The 23,703-nt window shown below is 36.2% G+C and overlaps 1 protein-coding gene across 5 annotated transcripts in view; it reads left to right on the forward strand.

The window, feature by feature from the left end:
* The first annotated feature begins 1,311 nt into the window (after positions 1-1,311).
* Positions 1,312-23,703, forward strand: part of LOC128996402 (uncharacterized) — a 69,546-nt gene continuing 47,154 nt past the window's right edge. For all 5 annotated transcript variants that reach the window (XM_054421713.1, XM_054421716.1, XM_054421717.1 and 2 more), the window contains exons 1-2: positions 1,312-1,350; positions 12,156-21,315. In XM_054421713.1, the coding sequence (XP_054277688.1) occupies positions 12,251-21,315 (9,065 nt within the window). In that variant the 5' untranslated portion in view covers positions 1,312-1,350; positions 12,156-12,250. The remainder of the gene's footprint in view (positions 1,351-12,155; positions 21,316-23,703) is intronic.

Genomic DNA, 23,703 nt, shown 5'->3' on the forward strand with positions numbered 1-23,703 from the left:
CAAAACACTGTATGATAGTGATATGAGTAGTGACCACAAAACAGAAACGGCATGGATTATAAACATAAGCAAATTATGCCACTGGTCCGAAAGTAAACATGATTTTTATATTTAAATGAAACTGTCAAACCAGCTATCAGAGATATCAGTTTAGGCATTTGGACCAGTGACGTAATTTGTTTGTGTTCTAATATTGGTGTTAGCAGGTGGTACTGGATACTGAAAGGTGTGTTGCAAGTACTGTATCGGTTTTATTAACTTTTCAAGTACAACCTATTTATTGCCTGGTGCATGCATTATACACTTGGCGGTCAAGGTGGCAGTGGAGACATCGATACTACAATTATGTCCAGTCCACCCTCGGACCCTCCACCTACCAACATGCATCTACTGAGGTCAATTTTCAATATATATATATATATAATTTTATGGCCAAAATACACGTAACCCAAAGTTTTTGTTATCGGTTTCAATTAAGTAGGGTTATGGTTAGTGGCTTTCTACTCCATACATTTCACAGTTAATCCACCCCGTAGATTAAGTCGATTATAGGCCTACTCTCAAAACACATGGTGGAAAACGTTTAAGTTTCAATTTAATTAATCAATGATTTAATTTTTTTTTTACTTTGTGGATAATCATATTAAGTGCTAAACATTTGTAATAAGCAACCTAAAAATTATACGTTTATATTTTGTGTTTTTTTAACAAATCTTTGACTTTTGTAAATACAATTTGAATCAATCCAAATTAAAGCAATTTTAATTTTAAACCAGGTCAAAAATTATGTTATAAGATCAAAGTTCATACCGGTTCATTAACAAGAATCACTTAATAACATGTTTTATAGCATTAAGTCAATTAAAGGTTCGAAAAAATCGTTTGGGTAAAAATATCTCATTACAATATAACCACCTAATTAAGCTTTTGTAGTTCCTGAATATACTAGCATAGCATAGTATTTGTTCATACAAAAATAATAAACTACACTAAAGATATGTTTAAGCAGCTCTTAGCAGATAGCTATATCAATTGCGTTCAGTTTAGCATCAGGCAAATTAATTTTAAACTATTTTTTAAAATACAATTTATTATTCAGCATATGATGAATAAATTTCGCAATAAATCCAGTAGTAAAATTTATTAGTGACTTGAAATCTGAACAATGTCAATCTTGAACGTTGGGAGCAAATATCGCAAGTTATTTTAACGTGGCTCTGTAACTGCCATATCACAACTACTATATCAAGTCACAACAATGCGATGCATGATCAGCTGTTTTCAGTTACCATCTGTTAGTGTTAGTGTAGTCGTGTACACCAGCAGGTCGTCTACGTTCCGCGCATTTCTGTAAGTACAGACAAAAATGTTATGATTTAGATTGTGTTTTCTTAGTTTACGACATGCAATAGCGTATGTTAATATTTAGCTGAGGTAAATTTAGTGTTTCCTACTTAGAGGGTTAGTGGAATTCAGAATTTGTAGCCTATTCCAAGAGTAACATTTAGAGACAGGTGGAGAAGATTTCCTCGTCGGTTTCGAACTGTATGAAATTAATAAAACATGTCCTGTTAATTGTGAGGTAAATTGAATTTAAACAATCTGCTATGGTTCGTTTGCCTTTTTAAAATGAAGCTTAGAGTTGTTTGCAGAAAATTATTGGTATGGACAAATTTCCTAGGGGCACTGACCCACAGACCGATTTCCAAAGGGCTCCGTCTAACATCGTTCAAAAGTAATGATTTAATTTAATTTATTTAATGAAACAGCTGTTCAACTGGTGTTTGTTTATTTACTCGAAAAAGATGTTTGTTTATTTGGATTGAGGACATTTTTATGTGCATTATTACATTTAGTAAGAGGGTCATGTTTGGTTAAAGAAAGGTAGAATGGTAGTACAGGTTTTGTAAGGTATTGCTCACAGTTCCCTTTGTAATTTATATATGTAGTAAACTACATGTAAAGAGGCTTGAATAAAATTGAAGATGGTAGGCTAAAACATTTCATCCATGAAGCATCAATACCAATACCAAGTACTATTATGGATGTTATTGCTACAATTAAGGTATGTTGTCACATTCTTTTGGACCTATCGACATCAAAAGTTAGGTTTAGAAAGTAAGTAGGACACTTTTAATTAGTTTATCTTTCCAAATTAAATCATAGAGTTGCTGTATTAGCGAATTTCCCTATAGGGAAGTAGCTATTACCGTAGGTGGCACGGTAAGACCTAGACCCGGGACCGATTTACTTTTTCATTTTGATGTCCCCAGAGGCCAGAAACACCGTTCGTTCAATTTTTTATATATGTATATATAAAATATACTGTATATATATATAGACTTATATATATATATACGTCCGTGAACGCGATAACTTGAGTAATTTTTGTCCGATTTTGATGAAATTTGGTTTAAAGGTGTAAAGCGGGATAAACTTGAATGAGTTCGCGAACCAGCACGATCGGACCATGGGAACAGGGCTTTACGGGGGGTTTTATGGGGTAAAAATTGGTTTTTCTCACTTTTGACCCTCAAAACACAAAATTTCCCGATTTCTCTTAAGACCTTTTTAAAGAGCTTAAAAAAACAAATAATTTAGTATATAAAAGTATTTTTGTTCGATTATTAGTAACGGAGAAAATTAAAAAAATTGTAAATTTAAAATTCCCATGTTATTCTTATGGTGAATATTGTCAAACGTTGTAGTTTGCTTGTTTATGGATATATTTTGATCAAACTTGGCAAATTTATTTATTTTGTACTAAGCTATCAATATTTTACTCAAAAACACACTTTATTAGTTTCCTTGCTCAGCAAACCTAGGTACTCGTTAAACCTAATGTTATTAAAATATATTTAACTGAAAATCAATTCAGACAAATGGAAATTCGCTTAGTCGGCAGGTTTGCTGCGGCGGGGGTATTTTTAAATACACATCAGCACCACTTATATACACTTTAGTGGCTGCCTAGGTCACATTTTCTTTCCATTGCAAAGCACGAGTATAGCAGCTCGTATTACTGTTAATAATTTGCCATCTTAGTAAATACATATAAACAGAGCTTCCATTTATATGTTTCGTATTTTTTTACTTTTGAAGGATTAGACATGGAATTTGAACAACAAAAACAATCAGAAACAAAAACACAGCTAAGATAATTAACACACAAATGCGCAGATTTGTCTATGCGATTTCATTTTTTTATGTTGATGTTTTAACAAAATTGGCAACATTATAAAATTACTAACGATTAATCATATGCTTCTACTTAAAGGGTAAACATTCATTAAAACTCCTTAAAACGATACGTAATAAGTCATCGGCCTCGGTGGTGCAGTGGATAGCGTCGCGGGCTTATAATCAGACTGTTCTGGGTTCGAATCCCGCCGACGGCATTAACTTTTTATCAACAATTTTTTCATATCAGCAAGTTTGGTTGGTTTGGTTAGGTTATGACAGTTTAATTTTATAATTAAAAATTATAAAATTGAATTTTAGGCAATTATAATTTTATTTTATTAACAAAGATATTTTTTAGATTATTAAACCTTTATTCGATTTTTCCATTATCAGCACGTTTGGTTAGTTTGGTTAGGTTATGACAGTTTAATTTAATAATAGAAAATTATAAAATTGTCTGTTTCTTCAGACGCAGCAGTTAGTGACGTCAGCAATTAGTGACGTCAAACGGCACCTGAGAAATCTTCCGTGTGCCCCACCGGATATTTTACGTTATAACAAACTCATACAACTTACATATCAAAGTAAACAATAATTCTTGCGTCTATTTTTAAAGTCTTCCAGTTTATAAAGACAACATTCTAATTATAAGGGGGGACAAGAACAACATAGTCTAAACATTTTTAAATTTAGTTTGCAAATCAACTTTGGTCTCTCTGTAAAGGTCTGTAAAGATATTGAAAAAAGGCTGCTATTATTAATTCAGATTTTCATTTTTTTTTCAATGATTTTTGCTGTTATCTGTTTAATTTCTCTTGTTGATTTATGTTGACAAATTCCGGTGATCAAAAAAATTTCCTTCATAAATATTAGCAGTTGTAAATTGTTTTAGGCGTAGACATAGGTTGACTTGTCACATGCTAAAAAAGGTGACAGTGATTTTTATAGCCATGACTGTTTTTGTGACTGCCAGGCCAAAATCACTAAATAGTTTTACATTATTAGCTGTGCCTAAATGAAATGACCCACGGCGAAAAACCTACGAAAACTAAATTGTATGATTGGTTATCTTTTCTATAGAAAGTGTAAGTTATGTTTGCCAGTTGCTTCTTAACCACCGTTATAAAAATTTCCATTTACCTGAGCTCAAAAGGCTTTACTGTAATATCCAACGTTTTGTCCAAGTTTGACCCTAAAAAGAACAAAAAATAAACATCTCACACTATTCTAAAACCCCCTCGCATTCATATTGTACTCTAAAGACGCATCTATCTATGTGTGTTCATATCGATAAAGATAATGACTTCTATTGTTTCCAATAGTTACAATTACGTCACTAACACATCTAGAACAATTACCCAAGGTCAACCATCTTGAATTACACTCTCTACCCAGCTGACTGTAATGTAGAATCAATAGCTAGTTAAGGCCAAGCTGCAGGTCGTGTAGTGTGTAGACATTGCAACCTCCGCCAGTGACGTCACGTTTACACGGGCGGGAATGAGTCACCCACCGTGTAGGTTGTGAGTGACCGTGGCGAGGAAAACAGTCTCGGAAGACTCCACAGGCACCTTCCAACATGGGCTATGGGGTTTAGTCAGTCCTGGTTGTGACTAACCACTGTTAATCAAATTGATGTAATATTTAAGAATGCTTTATTTCATTACTTTAAGACTAACGCACATTCAGTTGCGTATTGCTAAATATTAAAGGGCGATAAGTGTAAAATTGAGAGAGGTACCATTGAATATATAGCCTAACGCGAGAGTGTTATATATTCAATGGAGGTACCAATGGACCAGATGCTACTTTTGACTGGGCCATTTAGCCCAATAAAAAGTACTCAGAATTACATTTTCTTAGGTTCGAACCAGCGACCTGTTGTTAGGTGAGCGATTTCTCATCATACCCAGCCTTAATACTAAATTACATGATTAGTAAAGTTATTCCTAATTTTAGACAGTAAACTGAATCAGTTTTTGAGAGAAAAAAAACCGTAATTTCGAGTCAAAGGTTTTTTTTTCTGAAATGTTACATAGGTTGTCCTGCGTCTAAGTGACCATTGACTATTGGCACACTATTGACTATTGGCTATTGACTATTGCGTGCATTGACTATTGGATACTGAAGTATACATCCCATCTGGACCAGCTGTCGCTATTTTTTTTTTTTCAAAAAACGAACATAATAGTTGTGCAAGCCAGTCACAGAATGCACTATTGTCCAAATTTATATTTTCTACCCTAAGTCGTTCTATAAGTTTGACTTAGTAAAACGTTCGATCATAATGCAACTTAATTTTACTAGGACAAAATCTAATAACAACGTACTAAAAATGAGTACACAGAGTAATAATAAAATTGTTTATGTTGTACTGTATATTTATATTTCGAAATGTATATAAGGCTATGTTTTCTATTTATTGTATTGTATTTTGTTTCAATATTTTGCATATAAATTCAGTAATACTAAGGCTGCAAGATTATTTCGTACATGACGTTGCTGTGCTCAGGTCTCAGGAATGCGATAAGATGTTGCTTGTACGAATGTTTTGTTGATTAAATATTTCTTTGAGTTTTGAAACTCTGGTTTGAGTCATATTTATGTCTGATAATGTGTGTGTTAGCTATTTCTAGGTATATTTATCAACAGAAAATAGTTGAGTTATGAAATAGTGAATAATAATGCGTTGAGAAACTAGCGCACATAAACATATGCTATACAACATTACTAACGTAGAACTATGTTTTAAACCGGAGCTTTCAGTATGATTTCCTATATGAAGATTTATGAGCGTTTTTGCGAGGGATACTTAAAAGAAAATTTTTAGTTTTAACATTTATTGCGATGTAAAAATGGTTCGTTTCATTCCACAAAAGAAATTGAGAAACTAATGTATCACGCATCAAGTTTTGATTCGAAGACAGTGTCTTAAGTAATGAAACTATTGACACTTTGTGATAACAAAATAATTGTCACAATGTCTTTCAAAATATGCAAGTACCGTAAATTTTCTTTAACATGTTGTAATTGTATTATTCGGATAACTGATATAGTAAATAACACATGTAGACTCTTTGGACGAACCAAAATTAAAGCACGACTAGTAAACTGATAGATACTGTATTTGGCAGAATTTAGTACCGGTAAGCAACTTAAGTATTTTCCTCCCACTGAAAGCGTAGGTAACATAGACTGCTGATTTGTACACAAATTTTGTACTAACCACATTCGTGTGCTTTGTATCTCGATCGAAAGACAAACTTTATTCACGAAAACAAATCCTAATTCGATTGCTTTATTAAATATGCACTGTTCTACAATGTATGCATACGAATTATACTAGCTTCAGGTCTATGCCGCGTAAGAGTCCTTTGCAAAGTCCACACTACATTATTTCCTTCCTATTATCCAAATAGTAATTGATACATGTACATTTTCGGTTGAGTTTGAAAATCGCGAGTTTTAAATTTGTAATTTATTTTGCTCTATTTCTTCTCGCCGGGTAGTTCATGGGAAAGCTGTTGCATTTTGGAGTCGCCACTTGCATTACTATGACGACAGGCGACAGGCCAGGCATTTCCTCAGCACGTAGGAAATTGTCATTGTTGTAACACCCTTATATGGATCTCACTGTTAACGGCCTCGTGTTTTCCAGTGTAAACCATGAGTTTGTTACTTCGTACGTTGTGATTCTATTCTACTTCCACGAATCCATCCCTGTTTTCAATGGCCTCAATTCTTCCCCAGATATAACGCAACCTTCAGTACAAACCCGGCTTTTAATGCAGGAAAGAATGTTGTTGAAATCGAATAAATTTATGATCGAAACAAGATTGTATCTACAACATCGTGTCTCTGTCAATTGCAATATCAACCTATCAGTGGTTACAGTATCACAATCTGTAAAAGAGAAGAGTCGGAATTGGTAAACTATGAGTAGGAATTTAAACATTACACATCATTTTAAAGTTACATTTTATACAAATCCTTTAATTTATTATGTCAAGACTTTCAGAACACCATATTCTAGGTGAAAAGTAACGAAAAATAGAACATTGGGATTACAAAAATTATTTGTTAATGTAGAAGGGTTTCTATTCAAAGCAAATATGTTCATCTTAATCGTTTCAAATACCTTGAATATTTATCGAAATTTCTTCTTCCGAAATATTAGGCCTAATTGTAAAAACTAGTAGGCCTAGTACAGTAGTTTTTAGTTACTGGTTTTTAAGAACACAATAATTTATACCAATATTGTTATTTTATGCTACTATTGCTTCACATCTATGCGGAACGAGGAATGGTCTATGAGAAACATGTTAAAAGCAATTTTCTGATGAAGTATTCTAATAATGCTATTTTCTAACCAGTTTAATGTTAAATGCAGTGTATTTAACAAGAAATTCTTCACTTCAATAAGATTTCGGTGAGAAACTGTGTATTATTTGTAATTAATATTTACTGCTTTTCATGAAAAAAACTATTAAATGTTAGAAATTAAACATTCTAAACATGTTGTAGATCAAAATATACCGATACGTGAAAGGATTAAACAATATAAAAACTGATTACTTTTTTCAAAACATTATAAATTTATAGAAACAAAACGTAGACGCAAAGAGGACTTAAAACAGAAATGTAATTAACGATTACAAAGCCGCACAAGATGGAGTTAACTTGATAAATTAACCAACAGTTTCAGAGAAGACTTGATCTGGGACACTACGGCGAGCTGTCCTCAATAAGGACGAGGTTTTGTCGGTCCTCGATCGCCAAAACGGGCCAACCGGTTTGCAGTTCATGCCAAGACTGCAGAAATGCATTGTGGTTTTGCGGCGTCGTGTGGAGGTTTTTGTTTGTCGCGGAATCTGTCTTGAGGTCTCCCGTTACGGACTTCCGCATGACGTAATATTAGCAGAAAACTGATTCTTCGTTATTCTCAGGCACTTATGATAGTTGAGAAACTCTGAGCTACCAGGGCTTGGACCACAGCATCCCAGAAGTATATGCTCCCAGCGAGCAGGGACTTCCAGAGATGTGGCGCAAGTCGCCACAGTCAACATTGGACGGTTTTGACAATGAATATGGTTTTAATCTAGTGAATATCTTGTTTCTTCTGATCGCTAAGAACGGTGACCCTATTCTTGTGCGTTCTGCACGAAACTCCCTTTTCATGCACTGAGGGGGAAAAGTAGTTCTTTTTAGCCGTTTAGAATCAGTTGGGGTTTGAGGACGCGATATGATGATCTTTTCCACTTGTTACCTTAATCGAATGTGTTAGTAGCTATTGATTGCTTTTACTATGTAATTCACTGTTAAAAACGATAAGCTAAAATGTTTAGAATATAAGCTATAAAAATGAAATATAGGCTATAAGACATCTGCGTTCACTAAAATCATAACAGACTAGTAGCTTTTAGTTGACTGAGCAATATGTTGAATATTCGTGGACGAAACATGATGAATCGATCTTATGAGACTAAGTAGACAATTATCAAGGTAAACCATAGAATTTTCATCGTTTTGAATTATTTAGGACAATAGTGCAATATAGGGAAAGTCTTGTTCATCACACTATGGGCCAAAACTGTCTTCTCATTTCTTTTCCGACTTTAAATTCTCATTGGTCATGACGAACTTAGCTCGTTCACGAGAGTAATATAAGGTGATTAAATAAGGCTACAATATTAGGCCTACAACAAAACTGTATGGCTGTAATTATTGCACAATGCTTTAGAATTACAAGTGTGCGCACCAGAGTTCTCTAATATAAATACAATATCCCCAAGTCAAATATACACAATTTTAATAATTCATATTTTGACAGTGTTGTCATATTGTGTCAGATGGTTAAGAAAACAATATATCAAAGTTAATCTACTAAGTGACATACACTTTACAGGCCATTAAAACATACTATCTTTAAACCCCTGATTACCTAGTATAAATAATGGAAATGTCATGTTCAGGGGCCCATTTCATAATAAACTAAAAGTTACAAGTTACAACTTGAAACTTGAAATTCCATTAGATTTGCATTGGGCGATCAGCTGATTTACTAATAATATTAGTTTGTACTTTATTATGAAATGGGCCCCAGGTCATATGGGAGAAGAAAATTGTTTTAATACTGTATACTATTAGAAACACCAGACATAGAAAGTGGTCTAGGCATCAAGCGTTTAGAAGTCCACAAAATAGAATAGAAACAGGTAAAAAGTATCTTAAAAAATTAAGAAATTTATCTTCAGTATTATAATATCCTAAATGATATTTTTGCTGAGTCATCTGTTAGTTTAGTATGCATGACGTTCGACGTTAGTAAATACATGTATCGGTTCAAATGCTGAATCAGCTTTTCAAAGTAACAAAAGGTTTTTAAAGAATTAGATAACGTTTAGCGTTAAGTAATAAAAACCCACTTAAACAGAATACAATAGCATTTTCCACTTACTTAAATATCTCATTATACTTTCATATTGTCTGAGTCATTGCGCATTATGCCATTCAAAAGCCAAGAAATCATTTTGTTCCACATATAATTTTTAATGGAAAACTCGCTTGATCGTTTAAAAATGAATATCTTTAATTCAAATTAAAAATATACTTAAAGAGTTACCCCATGGAGAAAAGATAGATGTACCAAGAATAGTAACATGTTTTTAATACCATAAAGAGCAATTATTAAACTAAGTTATGTGGTACCAAATTGAAATTGAATTTTCGTATGGGGTTGATAACAGTTAGCAACCTAATTTGTGATCTGGTCCAAATGAAGCTTGTAAAATATAGATTTGCCGAAAATTATTGGTATGAATGAATTTCTTAAGGGCTCTGCCCTACAGGCCGATTTCCAAAAGACTATGCATGACATGCTTTCAAAGTTTAAATTATTTAATTTTTTAATGAAACAGCTGGTCAATGCGATTAACTGCTGTTTGTTTATTTACTCGAAGAATATGTTTCTGATAATTTATTTACATTGAGAAAATATTGTGAGTTATTTAGTAAGAGGGTTATGTTTGGTTAAAGAAAGGTATTACAAGTTTTAGAGTATTGCTCACAGTTTTATTTGTAATTTGTATATTGTAGTAAGCTACATGTAAAGAGGCTTGACTAAAATTGAAGAATTATGGAAAAATGTATCATTCATGAAGCATCAATATCAAGTAATTGAAGTTATTGCTACACTAAGGTATGTAGCCATATTGTTTAGGATCTGTTGACATCAAAAGTAGGGCATTGAAAGTGAGTAGATTTCCACTTTTCAATTAGTTTATCTTTTCAAATTAAATCACAGAGTTGCTGTATTTTTAAAACACACGTCAGAACATCTTATACACTCAGGCTGCCTAGGAAATTTAAACTCCTTATCTAAATATAGCCTTAGATTCAAACTAATATGAGGTTTGAATTTTACTTACAGATGGATTGAATTTTACTACTGAAAAGAATTTTACTTCACTGGGTGGTAAAATTGAGATTATATTCCAAAACGAATAATAGATGTGTAATTATTATACAGCAGATCTAAAGAACAACTTTATTATTTTCCACGTTTTCTTCCCGTTGCGAAGCCAGGGTATAGCAACTTGTTCTAGTACTGTAGTAGTAAAGTTTTTATGAAAAGCAATAGTGTTCCAAGTACTATGACTTTTTCCAACATGGCTTTAAATAGCTAAGACTATGTTTTAGCGCTCTCACCGCTCAAGGAAAGCTTCTAGTGGGCCTTTATACGTATATATACTTATAATGTCACCTCATCGTTATTAATTTAAAGGTCATATTAAATCTAGATTTTTCTTTCAAAAATCAAACATGATAACCTTTTGATTGTCGGATGATCTGTAGTCGTGACACGATTAAATACTGTAACAAATTGGTTAATATCAGCAGTGACGGTACTGTTACTAACTTTCTTCTACGAAGACATGGAACCTTAATTTTGGTGGAAATACTAAGTGGCAATCTAAACTGTATGTAAGTCCACTGAAATTATTACACAAGGCAAAGTTTTCTCTCAGCCTCAAATGAGGAGATCTTATATTCTATAAGGATATTATTAATTTATCATACCTAGATGCTTTTAAAATAAGCGAGTTTTCATAAACTATAAAAAGAGGTAAAAGCGTTTAGAATAGTATTTAGAGTGCTAAGCTTACTCTAGTTTATTCGACTTTATATCCTGTACCTACTCAAAGAGTACGAAAATATAGTATTCTATCAATTGAAACATTAGTGACCAATTGCTTACTTACCGTCACGATATGAATGAAAATTGCAAATATGGCATTTCACTTTAACATTTATGTTTTCCAACTGGTACTTTATTTGGTTATTTCAACAACTTGACAAAAATAATGCACGCTGTTGATACTTAAAGTTCATGGACACTGCGTTATCCCAACAATTTAACATTGAGGCTTTTAATAACCAGTCAAATGACCCATGATCCACGTACGTGATAATGAATCGTCGATACTACCTGGTCGGTAAACTGAGTTTTTAATCACGGCTTATTTGTCCCAAATACTAGTTTGTTTGGGGAGAAGTTTATAGGACTAACAGTTTTCTATATCCATTTAATTTACGATATACTTGCAATGAATCTTGTGTTTTCAGTTGTTAACTCTATTTAGTTTTTAGAATTATAACAAGTAATTCTATGATTGAGAAATATAGGAATCATATTCAAAGTTAATATTAAGTAATTTTGCTAAAATATACGGGCTGTATTCTTTACAATTGTGAAATTTGATATACATTATAATTTTGACAATGATTTCAACAAATTTTTATGTTTGCAAATTCACTGATAATGTACCAATGAGATAACCGAACACAGCAATGTGTACGAGCATATGAAGTGTGCCAAACAATCATTGTACAGTATTAGCTAAATCAAACGTCATCAATACTTGTTTGCGATGATACGAGTGGGTTGTCACTAAGAGTGGGTTTTGTTGCAGTGTGGGTCGGCGGAGAGTGGGAGTGGAGGGGCCTCAACCCAGAACCGGAGGACCCGGCGAGCACGACCACCAGTACGCAGCGAGACGGCGAAGCTATGAGTGCGCCTGAAGACGCGCGGAGTACGACGGCCGAAACGTCGTCGTCAGTGCGAGAGACAAAAGTGTCGAGTGTGAAAAGTGATAAAGTGACTACGACCTCACCCCCTCCATTGGATAAGTCGAAACCCTCTGGTAAGTCAAAGAAGAAGCAGAATAAGGACGTAAAAATTGTAGGAGGTAAAATTATAAAAACTATTGTTGAAGATGATTCGGTAGATATAGTCGAGTTGCCTTCTGACTACCCTTCACCCGATGTGGGTAGTTATGTCACAGAGTATATTGTAGATGATTCGGGGGCTCAGACACCTCAATTGTCCAGGTCTGTTTCTGTGCCTTATGATAGCAAAGGTAATATCGTGATTGGTCCTTCTGTAACGAGTGTTGAAGTTTCAACCTCGAAGATTGATAGTTCTAGGGATGCTTTTGAACAAAATGGCAAAGCTGAGGGGTTTTCTAATACGTATTCTGGGACTGCTCCCCGTGAAGTATCTGATGTGAAACACTATACGTCAAAACATAACCAGCCTTCAGTAGATGTTAAAATGGTTGGAGGGAAAATTGTCAAAACTCCTAAGTACGATGACTCTGCTAGCTTTATTGCAATGGAGAGAGGGCAGGGTGTTATTCAAACAGGGTTTGATCAAAGTGTAGGTGAAGTAACTTCATCTAGCGTTAAACAAAAATCAGAATCTAGAGCTTTCGTGTCAAGTTCATCAACCACAAAAATGTCTTCCATGGATTCCGTAGTTTCTAGCTCTGAGACTTTCCATGATTCGGGTAAACACACAGTAAAAAATGTTTCCCAAAGGAATGTTAGTGAACATCAGCCAATTTCAACCGAATCACTATCCACTAGTCATTTTAAAGATAATATTTCTTCTTCGGTATACAAGACTAATACTTCTGAATCTTACCAAGCCGAAAGCTCATCTCACGAAGTTTCTTCCAGCGAAACATCGAAATCTAAGACGGAAACGGGTGGGTCTGTGTCTGTTATCAAGCAATCAGCTGATAAAAATGCAATAGTTGAAAAATCTCAATCGTCTCAAAGTATATTGTCTCAGACTTCTGCTTCAAAGAAAACATCTGCTATGTCATCAACTGTCGCTCAATCATCAACAAGTGTGTCAAGTGTCAAAACAGGAGGTAAGGTCATCAAAACATCCCAAGTATATGTTATTGATTCCAAGGGTAACAAAAAATTAGTTTCACAAACACAAGATGTCGATGTAGTGCCTTCCAAGGTAGAGACATTCGTTGACGAGTCATCAAATGTGAAATCTGACCAGAAAATATCTGTAGAGGAAAGTGTTTCTTCGTCAGTAATGGCGCGGTCAGATGTTTCAGATAGTCACAAGGAAATTGTTCAATCCTCCCGTATTCAGGATAGGAGTGCAAACAAGGAGCTCCAAAAAATATCCAGTACAAGTAGCATCAAAGAATCACGTGAAGAGGTGGTAAGCAGCAGTTCTTCTTCATCTACTAAACATATTCAAGGGAAAGGTAGTTTAAAAGAAATATCTGGTGTCTCGTACAAGACCATACCAACATCTGATGGACGTGGTCAACAGATAATTGAGGAGACTGTAAAAATTATTGGGGGTAAGGTTGTAAAGAGTGAAAGGGTTGTTGAGAAAATACCACTATCAGCTGTCGTGAAAACATCTGGTGAAAGCTATTATATAAATAAAAAGGGCGAGAAAATCATACTGAACAGAACAGATGATTTGAGAAGGAGTGAGTTGCAAATATCTGATTCTACATTACACAATGTCCCAGCAAGTAATACAAGTTATGAAGAAATGCCAGGTGTTACTTACAAATCTATCCCTAGTGTAGATGGTAAAAAGCAGGAGATCGTTGAAGAATCTGTAAAAATTATTGGAGGAAAAATTATAAGAAGCCACAGGGTAATTGAAAGTGTGCCATCGTCGTCCATAGTTCAGGGTTCCAGCCAATCGTACTATATAAATAAAAAAGGCGATAAGGTTATACTGAGTAGTAAAAGCACAGAGGAACAGACATCAGAGTCAAGGGTGGTAGAAGGAGTGTCACATGTAACGAGCAGTGGGGCTGAGGATAATCTGCCTCAGAAGAAAATTGGCAAATCTAGTCCTGATAATAGTGGTATTACTTACAAGGTCTATTCAACTAATGACGGCCGAACACAACAGATAGTAGAAGAGACTGTGAAGATTATTGGTGGAAAAATTGTAAAGAATACGAAAGTAATCGAAAACGTCCCATTGTCAGCTATTGTTAAAAGCTCTGGTCAAACTTATTACATTAATAAAAAAGGAGATAAGGTGATACTTGATGTTCAAATGACAGAAAAACAAAGCTACGATTCGAAATCGGAGACAGTTAAATCGAAAGAAAAAAATACTGCACCTGACAGTAAAAATGAAGAAAAAACAAAAAAGTCAACAGACTCATCAGGTGTGACGTATTTGACTATGCCTTCTTCTGACGGACGTAGGCAGCAGATAATTGAGGAGAGTGTAAAAATAATTGGTGGAAAGATTGTCAGAAATAAGAGGGTCATAGAGAGCGTACTTTCGTCTGATATCTTTGAGCGATCTGGTGAAACTTATTATATCAATAAAAAAGGAGAAAAAATAATCCTAAACAGTCAAGACATTAATCGAAAATCTGAAACGGTCGAAAGAGTTTCTTCTAATGACGGTGAAAAATCTAGTTCGAAAACTGGAAAAATTACGACTAGTAAGGAAGATTCACCTGGGGTTTCTTATAAAACGATTCCATCATCTGATGGCCGTAATCAGCAAATTGTTGAAGAGACTGTGAAAATTGTTGGAGGAAAGATAGTAAGAAGTACGCGAGTTGTTGAAGATGTGCCTTCTTCAAGTATTATCAAAAGCTCGGGAAGTACCTATTACGTAAATAAAAAAGGAGAAAAGATATTTATAAACAATGTATCTTTTGACGAACATTCTCAAAGTTCCTTCGACACTCAAAACGTGAAGATAATTAATAATAAGGATACTGTGGACGACAGAAATATTATGACGTCATCAGAACACTTTGTAAGGGATAGTATCAATGAGTCAAGTGACATATCTTCTTCCCTTCAAACAAGTTCGACAGCAATGTCTTCACATAAGACCGGAGGAAAAATAATTAAAACTAAGACTGTCATTGTTGATGGAAAACCAGTGACAACTACAAGTGAAGAAGAAATTCCTGGATCATTTTCAGTAACAGAGGGGAATGTGTCAGAGAGTACCCAATCTCAACTGAAGGAAACATTTTCTAGAGATAGAACCGATATCAAGTCAACTACTGAACAGTTTGAAACTTCTAGTATTCAAGGGGCCAACTATAGAACTGAAGAAATAACGAAAATGGTCGGTGGAAAACTTGTTAAAACAACCAGAGTAATATATGACGAACCAGAGAATCTTGAGTTTGGAAAAACTAAAACAAAAGATAAGATACTTACAAGGCAAAACGATAAGTCAGATGAGTTACTTGTGGAATCTAGAAAACCAACAAAACCAGATATCGTCACTTCTGAATCAACTCATACAAGTGAGGTAGTCAAAATGGTTGGAGGAAAATTGGTAAAGACAACTGTTATAGTTGATAATACGAAATCTACAGACTACTCTCAATGTTATAATGTTACATCAGAAAAACAAACTCTCCCAGTGGCTGGTAAACCATCAAAACCTGTTGACAGATTTGATAAAAATATTGAAACCTACCAGCAACCGAAAGAACATTCGAAAGACACGTCTGAAAGAACGAGAGAAGACCCATCAAGAAAACCAGCAGCTGGCTTATATAGCCCACTTGAAGATAGACGAGAAGATGATATATCAAAATTTGTACCTCATGAAAGAGAACCGAAAGAGAGAATGGACCCCTCTGGCAGACCAGCGGCGGGAGCTCCTAGCCAGACCAACAATAAAACAGAAAATAAATCTAAGGATAAATCACCAAAAAGGGTAGATGAAAATGATGATTTATTGTTAAAGCCTTTCAAACCATCTAAAAGTGACGATTTTATTTCGGCTTCGACCCATACAACAGAGATTGTCAAAATGGTTGGCGGAAAACTTGTTAAAACAACAGTTGTTGTTGATGACAGGTATGATGATTACTCTGAGTCCCTAACAAGTATGCGGGGCAAGCCTAATCCAACCACTTACACTCCTAGTCAGCCTAAAGATCAACAAGGAGATTACATAACGACGTTTGAACCTCGAGAATGGGAACCTAAGCCAAGAATAGAGCCGTCTGGAAGGCCAGCAGCAGGAGCACCTAGTCATCCTAGTGATAAACCAGAAGATGGCAGACCTCAATTTGTACCTCACGATAAGGAACCAACACACCGAATTGATCCATCTGGAAGACCAGCAGCAGGAGCATCAAGTCATCCTAGTGATAAACCAGAAGATGGCAGAGCTCAATTTGTACCTCACGATAAGGAACAAACACACAGAATTGATCCATCTGGAAGACCAGCGGCAGGAGCATCCAGTCATCCTATCGAAAAACCAGATGATGGCAGAACTCAATTTGTACCTCACGATAAGGAACCAACACACAGAATTGATCCATCTGGAAGACCAGCGGCAGGAGCATCCAGTCATCCTAGTGATAAACCAGAAGATGGCAGAGCTCCATTTGTGCCACACGATAAGGAGCCTAAACACAGAATTGATCCATCTGGAAGACCAGCGGCAGGAGCATCCAGTCATCCTAGTGATAAACCAGAAGATGGCAGAGCTCAATTTGTACCTCACGATAAGGAACAAACACACAGAATTGATCCATCAGGAAGACCAGCAGCAGGGGCTCCTAGTCAACCAAAGGACAAGCCAGAAGATAAACTGAAGGACAAGTCTCCAACCAAAAGGGTAGACAAACCTGACGATTTATTTTTAGAACCACAAAAAACTTCTCACCATGATCAGTACATTTCTGAATCAACTCATACTACAGAGGTTATAAAAATGATTGCTGGAAAGTTAGTTAAAACAACTGTTGTTGTAGATGATTCAACAACTACTGATTTCTCTGACACTCAAGGAACTAAGACAGTTACAAAACCACTTCCAGTAGCTGGCAAACCATCGAAACCAGTTGATAGATTTGGCAAACCCATTGAAAAGGATATCAAACCGAAAGAACAGACGAAGGATACACATGAAAGAAAAAGAGATGAACCATCTAGAAGACCAGCAGCAGGAGCTCCTAGTCAACCAAAGGATAAACCAGAAGATGGCAGAACTCCATTTGTGCCACACGATAAGGAGCCTAAACACAGAATTGATCCATCTGGAAGACCAGCGGCAGGAGCATCCAGTCATCCTATCGAAAAACCAGATGATGGCAGAACTCAATTTGTACCTCACGATAAGGAACCAACACACAGAATTGATCCATCTGGAAGACCAGCGGCAGGAGCATCCAGTCATCCTAGTGATAAACCAGAAGATGGCAGAGCTCCATTTGTGCCACACGATAAGGAGCCTAAACACAGAATTGATCCATCTGGAAGACCAGCGGCAGGAGCATCCAGTCATCCTAGTGATAAACCAGAAGATGGCAGAGCTCAATTTGTACCTCACGATAAGGAACAAACACACAGAATTGATCCATCAGGAAGACCAGCAGCAGGGGCTCCTAGTCAACCAAAGGACAAGCCAGAAGATAAACTGAAGGACAAGTCTCCAACCAAAAGGGTAGACAAACCTGACGATTTATTTTTAGAACCACAAAAAACTTCTCACCATGATCAGTACATTTCTGAATCAACTCATACTACAGAGGTTATAAAAATGATTGGTGGAAAGTTAGTTAAAACAACTGTTGTAGTAGATGATTCAACAACTACTGACTTCTCTGACACTCAAGGAACTAAGACAGTTACAAAACCACTGCCAGTAGCAGGCAAACCATCGAAGCCAGTTGACAGATTTGGTAAACCCATTGAAAAGGACGTCAAACCGAAAGAACAGACGAAGGATACACATGAAAGAAAAAGAGATGAACCATCTGGAAGACCAGCAGCAGGAGCTCCTAGTCAACCAAAGGATAAATCAGAAGATGACAGAACTCCATTTGTGCCACACGATAAGGAGACTAAACACAGAATTGATCCTTCTGGAAGACCTGCAGCAGGAGCACCTAGCCATCCTACCGAAAAACCAGAAGATGGAAAAACTCCATTTGTACCACACGATAAAGAACCTAAAAATAAAATCGATCCATCAGGAAGACCAGCAGCAGGAGCTCCAAGTCAACCAAAGGATAAACCAGAAGATGGCAGAACTCCATTTGTGCCACACGATAAGGAGCCTAAACATAGAATTGATCCATCTGGAAGACCTGCAGCAGGAGCACCTAGTCAACCAAAGGACAAGCCAGAAGATAAACTGAAGGACAAGTCTCCAACCAAAAGGGTAGACAAACCTGACGATTTATTTTTAGAACCACAAAAAACTTCTCACCATGATCAATACATTTCTGAATCAACTCATACTACAGAGGTTATAAAAATGGTTGGTGGAAAGTTAGTTAAAACAACTGTTGTGGTAGATGATTCAACAAGTACGGACTTCTCTGACACTCACGGAACTAAGACAGTTACAAAACCACTCCCTGTAGCAGGCAAACCATCGAAGCCAGTTGACAGATTTGGCAAACCGATTGAAAAGGACGTCAAACCGAAAGAACAAACGAAGGATACGCATGACAGAAAAAGAGATGAACCATCTGGAAGACCAGCAGCAGGAGCTCCTAGTCAACCAAAGGATAAACCAGAAGATGACAGAACTCCATTTGTGCCACACGATAAGGAGCCTAAACACAGAATTGATCCATCTGGAAGACCTGCAGCAGGAGCACCTAGCCATCCTACCGAAAAACCAGAAGATGGAAAAACTCAATTTGTACCACACGATAAGGAACCCAAAAATAAAATCGATCCATCAGGAAGACCAGCAGCAGGAGCTCCAAGTCAACCAAAGGATAAACCAGAAGATGGCAGAACTCCATTTGTGCCACACGATAAGGAGCCTATACACAGAATTGATCCATCTGGAAGACCTGCAGCAGGAGCACCTAGTCAACCAAAGGATAAGCCAGAAGATAAACTGAAGAACAAGTCTCCAACCAAAAGGGTAGACAAACCTGACGATTTATTTTTAGAACCACAAAAAACTTCTCACCATGATCAATACATTTCTGAATCAACTCATACTACAGAGGTTATAAAAATGATTGGTGGAAAGTTAGTTAAAACAACTGTTGTGGTGGATGATTCAACAAGTACTGACTTCTCTGACACTCAAAGAACTAAGACAGTTACAAAACCACTTCCAGTAGCTGGAAAACCATCGAAACCAGTTGATAGATTTGGCAAACCCATTGAAAAGGATGTCAAACCGAAAGAACAGACGAAGGATACACATGAAAGAAAAAGAGATGAATCATCTGGAAGACCAGCAGCAGGAGCTCCTAGTCAACCAAAGGATAAACCAGAAGATGAAAGAACTTCATTTGTGCCACACGATAAGGAGCCTAAACACAGAATTGATCCATCTGGAAGACCTGCAGCAGGAGCACCTAGCCATCCTACCGAAAAACCAGAAGATGGCAGAACTCCATTTGTGCCACACGATAAGGAGCCTAAACACAGAATTGATCCATCAGGGAGGCCGGCAGCAGGAGCACCTAGCCAACCTAAGGACAAACCAGACGATGGCAAAACTCCGTTTGTACCACATGATAAGGAACCGAGACACAGAATGGATCCATCAGGAAGACCAGCAGCAGGAGCACCTAGCCAACCTAAGGACAAACCAGACGATGGCAAAACTCCGTTTGTGCCACATGACAAAGAACCGAACTATAGAATGGATCCATCAGGAAGGCCAGCAGCAGGAGCACCTAGCCAACCTAAGGACAAACCAGACGATGGCACAACTCGGTTTGTACCACATGACAAAGAACCGAAACATAGAATGGATCCATCAGGAAGGCCAGCAGCAGGAGCACCTAGCCAACCTAAGGACAAACCAGACGATGGCAAAACTCCGTTTGTACCACATGATAAGGAACCGAAACATAGAATGGATCCATCAGGGAGGCCGGCAGCAGGAGCACCTAGCCAACCTAAGGACAAACCAGACGATGGCACAACTCGGTTTGTACCACATGACAAAGAACCGAAACATAGAATGGATCCATCAGGAAGGCCAGCAGCAGGAGCACCTAGCCAACCTAAGGATAAACCAGATGATGGAAAAACTGCATCTATGCCTTATGATAAGAAACCTAAAAAGCCAACTAAACCTGATATCATCTCTGAATCAGCCCACACCACTGAAGTTATAAAAATGATAAACGGTAAAATAGTAAAACAAACAGTTGTTATTGACGAGTCTAATGCAACCGACCTAAGAAAAACACATGTAAGTACTTTTGAGAAGCATATTTCTCCAGCCGCAGGAAAACCTAGCCAGCCCGTAGACAAATTTGGAAGGCCAGTCGACCTTTTTGAAGAACCGAAAAAACCAAGCAAAGAAAAAAGCCCTACTCGCAAAACTAAAACGGAGGACCTAAAACCAACGGAACCAGCTGGAAAACCCTCCAGACCGAAAGACTCTCCAGACTATGACGAACCTGACAGAGTAACAATCGTTGGTGGCAGGATCATAGCTACTTCTAAAACATCCAAGACATCAACATCCGTGCAAGAAGCTGTGTCGTCATCAACAGAGACTGTTGTTAGGAAGGGGGTGAGGAGAATTGTCACAGATAAGGGGGTCGTGGAGGAAGTTCTACCTGAAACCGTCGTGTCTAGAAGAACCAGTGATACCGCCGACGTTCGAAGACAGTCGCATGTCGTTCACGAAAACACCTCCGTAGACTCTACCGTGCTTACGAAGGAAGTGACGGACAGAAGGATCTTGGAGGAGACGAAGAAGCCCCTGGAAGACAAACCAAAGAAGAAGCCGGAGGAGAAGAAGCCTAAGGAGTCGCATCCCCCCAAGGAGCAGTGCATCTGTGAGCTTTGCACTTGTGGGTGAGTCTCTTGATTATTTTATTTTACTTTTAGAATGTTGTTTGTGCCTGCATGTTTCGGTCTTAAGCGGATTCTAAGGATGCTCTCTTTAAATATTTGAATTTGTTACCAATCGTTATAATGTTTAACTCAGTTAAAAGAAACGAAGTAATTAAACAGCATTCTTAATTTCTTTTTATCTGCACATCTGAACTTCCCCGAATTTTAATTTTATTGAACTCTCACGGCCTTACGTTTTAATATGTTCTATGACAGAGTGTCTTAATTTAGTTTGTTCATAACGAGTTTTAAAGTACGAACTTTTACTTGAGAATATGTCTTCATCCATTGATATAGTTAGTACACTAATTTAAGCTTATCTTTAGTTGGTCGATTGCCTAACATCGTCGAACAACTGCCCTCGACCCCAAGTTTATATCTCGTCAATCATCAATTATGTTAACCCGTGACACGATGGAAAAGAACCGTCTTAGGAAACTTATTCCACTAAAGCCTACCGGACTATTTATTTATGTAACATACAGAATTATACAAGAGAAAATCCCTGTCATTGGACAACCCGTATGAGATATGTCTACTTTGTTTATTGAAAATACTAAGTGACATAATCATTATGTTTATTGTTTTTACATTAGCCTATTAAAATACAACACGAATTGATTATAACAGCTTAAATATTGATATTATAAGACATATCGTATGATAAAACGTGGGTTTTAATACAAATCTTTTAATGCAGTAATAGGTTTTACGTACCTTTATCACATAGTCTAAAAGATTTCCCGTAGCTTACAAGTTTGTTTACAGTACAACATTTTCAAAGTTTGCAACTCGTCAAAAATACAATTAAAACAAACACAAGACAAACATAAAACTGTGGTACACATACCAAATACACATAAAAAAGCTAAGATTTTGGATAAATCAATCTTAAATAGTTGTGTATAAGTACTTTTTTACGTTCGTGTTTTGTTTGTTTTAACTCTGCTTTTGAGAAGTTGCAAGCTTTGAAAATGTTGTGTTTGCAACGAAACATGTGAGCTTCTGAGCAATTTTAATAATGGCTGGACAAATTTACGGAGGTATGTAAAACCTATTATTGTCTTAAAAAAATTGTCCAGGGGCCAGAAATATGTTTTTTATAACTATAATTGTTGAATAGTGAAGTCATCCCCACAATTTGCAGTTTCGCCAATAGAACGATGATAATCCAAACAAACCCAACGTACATTCATAACACAACATTTTTTTTTTTATTTAAATTGTATCAAACTTATTTTATATTTTTACTACTTTCTCGTTATTGTACACATTCAAAATTCCGTACACCACTAACTTCGCCTTTACTTAGTTTAAAATAAATCAGTTAACAGTGCATAGAATACGTTATATTATAAATAAGTCTAGCAATTAATCCATACATAATCTTGTACACATCTTGTGTTGTTATTTTAAAAATATGGTTCTCTATTTCATTCATAATTATTAATATCCGACTTCAAATTAGCTTGATACGATGGACTAATGCGTTCGAAAACTTGTTTTAAAAACGATTCCATGACGGTATATTTAATGTTTTTTTTTCTCTCAGATGACATCAACAGGATAGTAAACAACTTGCTGATGTAGCATTGTTCAATGAGTCATCAATCCCTGTATATCGTTGTCAGAATTGCATCATGATGCAGCGGAACAAATCTCATGCACTCAGCGTTTGTATATAAACTTACAAATACCCCCGTCGCAGCAAACCTGACAACTAAGCGAATTTCCATTTGTCTGAATTGATTTTCAATTAAATATATTTAAATAACATTATAGGTCGAGTACCTAGGTTTGCTGCAACAAGGAAACTAATTAAGTGTGTTTTTTTAGTAAAATATTAATAGCTTAGTACAAAATAAATAAGTTTGCCAAGTTTGATAAAAATATATCCATAAACAACCAAACTACAACATTTTACAATATTCTCCAATCTCCATAAGAATAACATGGGAATTTTAAATTTACAATTTTTTAAAGTTTCTCCGTTACCAATAACCGTACAAAATACTTTTATATACTAAATTATTTGTTTTTTTAAGCTCTTTAAAAAGGCATAAAGAGAAATTGGGAAACTTTGGGTTTTGAGGGTCAAAAGTGAGAAAAACCAATTTTTACCCCATAAAACCCCCCGTAAAGCCCGGTTCCCATGGTCCGATCATGCTGGTTCGCAAACTCATTCAAGTTTATCCCGCTTTACACCTTTAAACTAAATTTCATCAAAATCGGACAAAAATTACTCAAGTTATCGCGTTCACGGACACACATATATATACAGGGTGACACAAAGGAGCCGGACGTTTTTTAAATAAGTAGTACACAGTAGTTAAAAGGAATAAACTGGAT

The sequence above is a fragment of the Macrosteles quadrilineatus genome, unplaced genomic scaffold (assembly GCF_028750875.1).
Source record: "Macrosteles quadrilineatus isolate MER2022 unplaced genomic scaffold, UCM_ALF_1.0 Scaffold_6__1_contigs__length_79288215, whole genome shotgun sequence".
Taxonomy (NCBI): domain Eukaryota; kingdom Metazoa; phylum Arthropoda; class Insecta; order Hemiptera; family Cicadellidae; genus Macrosteles; species Macrosteles quadrilineatus.